Source organism: Austrofundulus limnaeus, unplaced genomic scaffold, assembly GCF_001266775.1.
Source record: "Austrofundulus limnaeus strain Quisiro unplaced genomic scaffold, Austrofundulus_limnaeus-1.0 Scaffold440, whole genome shotgun sequence".
Lineage (NCBI taxonomy): Eukaryota > Metazoa > Chordata > Actinopteri > Cyprinodontiformes > Rivulidae > Austrofundulus > Austrofundulus limnaeus.
The window spans coordinates 407,084-411,280 of NW_013952842.1; the positions used below are offsets into that span (position 1 = coordinate 407,084).

Consider the following 4,197-nt stretch of genomic DNA (forward strand, 5'->3'; position numbering starts at 1 on the left):
GTTAACAGGTCAGTCGTTAACAGGTCAGTCGTTAACAGGTAGATAAATAACAGCTTGTTAACACGTCAGTCGTTAACAGGTCAGTCATTAACAGGTCAGTCATTAACAGGTCGGTCATTAACAGGTTATTAACAGGTCAGTCGTTAACAGGTCAGTCGTTAACAGGTCAGTCGTTAACAGGTAGATTAATAACAGCTCGTTAACAGGTCGTTTGTTAACAGGTCAGTCATTAACAGGTCATTAACAGGTCAGTCGTTAACAGGTCAGTCGTTAACAGGTCAGTCGTTAACAGGTCAGTCGTTAACAGGTAGATTAATAACAGCTCGTTAACAGGTCGTTTGTTAACAGGTCAGTCATTAACAGGTCAGTTGTTAACAGGTCGGTCTAAATCCAGTCTCATCTGCTGACCGAAGTAGATGTCGGCCTGCGTGACGAGCCATGACTGGTTGTTGGGGTTCAGGGTCAGAGCGTAAGACACCAGCTCTTTAACGGTGACAGCTACAGCCTCCACGTCCACCGCCTGAATGCTACAAACACACACACAAACACACAAACAAACAAACAAACACACAAACAAACAAACAGGTGAGAGTTTACAGCTGAAAGATGGAGTTCATCAACTTTAACAGAGCAGTTTTACTTTGGAAGAGAGGACGGCCAGATGGAGAGATGTTCTGCTGTCACTTCATTAACGATGTCATCCTGAGGAGGGAAACAGAGCCGAGTCACAAAAACTGAAATATTTACTGAACTAATCTCTGGTTTGAAGACAGCCATGGTCCTGCCGTCTGGATAAATGTTAGTGAATAAAATACGGGACGCACTCGTACGATGCTGTGCAGTCTGACGAACAGAGAGATGAGAGTGGTCAGGACCAGCGGCTCCTGACAGAAACAGAGGCAGAATTAAGCCCCGCCCTCCAACATGTAGCCTGAAGCATTGTGCACTCACTCACTCTGAGCTTCTTGATGAAGGTGATGAACTTGTTCCTGCAGAAGAAAAGCATCAGAAGGAGTCAGAAGAACTGGTTTGGAGCAGCTGGAGGCCTGAGATGTGCTGCTGCTGCCTCACCTCTGCAGGATGCCCAGAGACGACTCCCTCTGTTTGATCAGACCCAGACGGCCGTCGCTGCTGCGCTTGTGTTGGAGCGACACGCTGCAGATCAGGACCACCACGTCCCACAGCTCCTTGGCTGTGCGCCGGCTCTCTTTAGGACCTGGCAGCTCTTTGCAGGTGGAGGCCAGGAGCTGGCCGAGCTGCGGGGGGAGAGGAGGGACGGTTTGATCCGGGGAAACCAGTTTCCTGAAAGCTCTGTGGGAAACCAACTAGGGCTGCAGCTAATGATTATTTTAGTAATCAATTAATCTATCGATTATTCTGACGAGTAATCAGATATTTAAAAACCTGTCATGTTCTGCAGTAATTATTTAAGCTTATTTTATAAGAAATACACTTATTTATTATTGTGAAGGGGTAATACACACCTGCTGCAATCAAAGTCAAATTACAACATCAGTTGTATTAATTAATGTGTTTTAAGCTCCACTTGTTTGTATTTATTAGAGCTGCAACAACAACACGTACCTGCATCAAACCGTATCAAACAGTACTTTAGGTTCAACACACACTGTGTATGGAACAATACAGATTTTTAACATTTACTTTATCAACTTGTCTTCTGAAGATGCTCTGTGTTGAAGGATCAGTGGATCTGTGTTCGACTACTCCACCTAGGCTGTATTTTTGAGCTCAGATCCACTGAGAAACTTGCTGTTTCARCAACATTTAATTTAAAAACTGGACTTTTGAGGTTAAACAAATGTTCATAATTAATTTAAATAAATTACAAGTTTAAAAGGGGCATGGACATTTCTCTTTTTTTAATCAAAAAATATTGAACCGTGAGACTAAAGTATTGAACCGAACTGTGAGTTTTCTGTGTCGTTGCAGCCCTGATATTTATATATGTGAGGTTTGAGGAGGCATTAATTAAAAACACTTTGTCAATGAATCATTTTTAACCATCACAGAAAAATCTAAACGCTGTAAATTTATTATTATGGACTGGAAAACTGAATGTGTAATATAAACATTTGGGTGTTGCAATTAAGTTTTGTAGAGTTCACTTGTTAATTTTAACAAAAAGTTCATATTTTTATTAAGACTGTTCTTAGTTTGGTGCAGTGTTCCCATTTAAAGATCTTGACTGTTTAGCTATAAAAAAAATATAACAGTATAATGAAGGCTAAAATCATGAAAAACAGCAGGAAATAATTTTAAAAAATCCAACTATCTTCTATAAATACTTTTAAACTTGAAACATTTACTCCAAGTATCATTTAAACTAAGATAAAAGCATTTCAACAAATAAAAGTGTTTCAGCTCAAGCTGTTAATCTGTTGTTGTGTTTTTATTTTTATCTGACAAACTTACAGTAAATGTTTTTAATCACACAACTTACACACTTTAATAAAACCCTGCCAGGTCACCATGATTAGTCAGCACAAATAACGTTAGCTTAAATACACCTCCTCCTTGTACACCTGTAATCTGACAGATTATCACAGATTAAGGGAACCAAAGGTAATGTAAACAAATACCTGTTGTTAACTCTGGACGTGTTCGCTACATGCAGCAGTTTGTGTTCCGGTGCAGAAACATCGAGGATGTGAAGCTCTTTGTTGTCTTCTCTGTTTAGTTTTAAATGTTCCCATGATTTTTATAATTTGTCGTTTTTTGGGCACTTTGTTTCGTCACTCTTCATCCTCTTCTAAAGCTAAATATAGCTCTTAGCAAGCATACACGTGTCAACAGTGTAACGGTTAGCGGAAGCGCTAACATGGTAGCATTGTGTAACACAAATAAGCTTCCAGGCAGGTGAAAGTGTGCTGATTATTTTATGTGTTTTTACGAAGCTTCCAGGCAGATAATTTACCTCGAGGATGTTYTGTAATCSAATAATTTGAGGAACGGTTTGAGCCCTAAAGCAACGTTACCTTGATGTAGGGGTTGCTCATGAGCAGAGACGGAGGCACCTGCAGGGTCAGGTAGTCGTTCTCTCTCCAGTTCAACATGAAGGCCACGCTCTCCTCACCGATCACCTGACGCAGAGGAACATCTGGAGACACATCAGGACCRCTCAGACCAGGGGTCCTGATCTGTTTTCCTAATTCAAGATGGCAGCTGAGAGTGGTTCACTCACCGTGGATCCTCATCTCCAGGTAGCCTCGGACCCTGCTGACCAGGTCGGGCGGCGGTCGCTCCTTGCTGCCCTCGGCCGCCGCCGTCTCGTGAGCTCGGACCTCCAACAGCAGCATCTCGTTCAGCATGACCTGCCGCAGCTTCGGGGAGAACTCTGTGACCAGCTCCAGGCAGGAGGAGAAGAGCTGCCGGGCGTGGCCGAAGTCCTGACAGTGAAGGACAGGATCCAGTGAGCGTGGTGCCACAGGTACAGGTACAGGTACAGGTACAGGTAGAGTTTCCCTCCACACCTTGATGGAGGTGCAGTGGAGTCCTTTAGCCATCAGGATGTAGACCAGGTCTTTGGTCAGGGGGTCTTTGATCCCCAGGATGATGCTGGAGTATTCTGCAGGAACCTCCCACTGTGCAAACACAACAGGTTCAGTCCAGCAGGACTTCCTGCTCCTACCTGTCAGGTGTGAGCCCACCTTACTGTTGACCCTCCAGAAGGGTCTCTCTGCCAGACCTTGGAGCTCGATGAGGATCTGTCTGATCCTGCGGGGGTCCAGGGACAGGATGAGCTGCTGCTCCAGCTGCCCGATGTTCACACTGGCTGAAGCTGTGGAGGGAGAGGAGCAGGTCTGAGACAGGTGGGTCGTCAACAGGTGGGTCGTCAACAGGTAGGTCGTCAACAGGTGGGTCATCAACAGGTCGTTAACAGGTCGTCAACAGGTGGGTCGTCAACAGGTGGGTCGTCAACAGGTGGGTCATCAACAGGTGGGTCGTAAACAGGTCGTTAACAGGTCGTCAACAGGTGGGTCGTCAACAGGTGGGTTGTCAACAGGTGGGTCGTCAACAGGTGGGTCGTCAACAGGTGGGTCGTCAACAGGTGGGTCGTAAACAGGTCGTTAACAGGTTGTCAACAGGTGGGTCGTCAACAGGTGGGTTGTCAACAGGTGGGTCGTCAACAGGTGGGTCGTCAACAGGTGGGTCGTCAACAGGTGGGTCGTCAACAGG

General features: G+C 45.0%; 1 protein-coding gene across 1 annotated transcript in view; it reads right to left on the bottom strand.

Moving 5' to 3' along the window:
- The window catches only part of ints8 (integrator complex subunit 8), a gene marked incomplete in the record, with an annotated part of 15,710 nt that overhangs the window by 2,813 nt on the left and 8,700 nt on the right, over positions 1 to 4,197 (bottom strand). Inside the window, 9 exon segments of the mRNA XM_014024790.1 lie at positions 409 to 527; positions 641 to 702; positions 825 to 884; positions 956 to 989; positions 1,072 to 1,256; positions 2,997 to 3,118; positions 3,203 to 3,407; positions 3,492 to 3,602; positions 3,669 to 3,799. Of these exon segments, the coding sequence (XP_013880244.1) occupies positions 409 to 527; positions 641 to 702; positions 825 to 884; positions 956 to 989; positions 1,072 to 1,256; positions 2,997 to 3,118; positions 3,203 to 3,407; positions 3,492 to 3,602; positions 3,669 to 3,799 (1,029 nt within the window).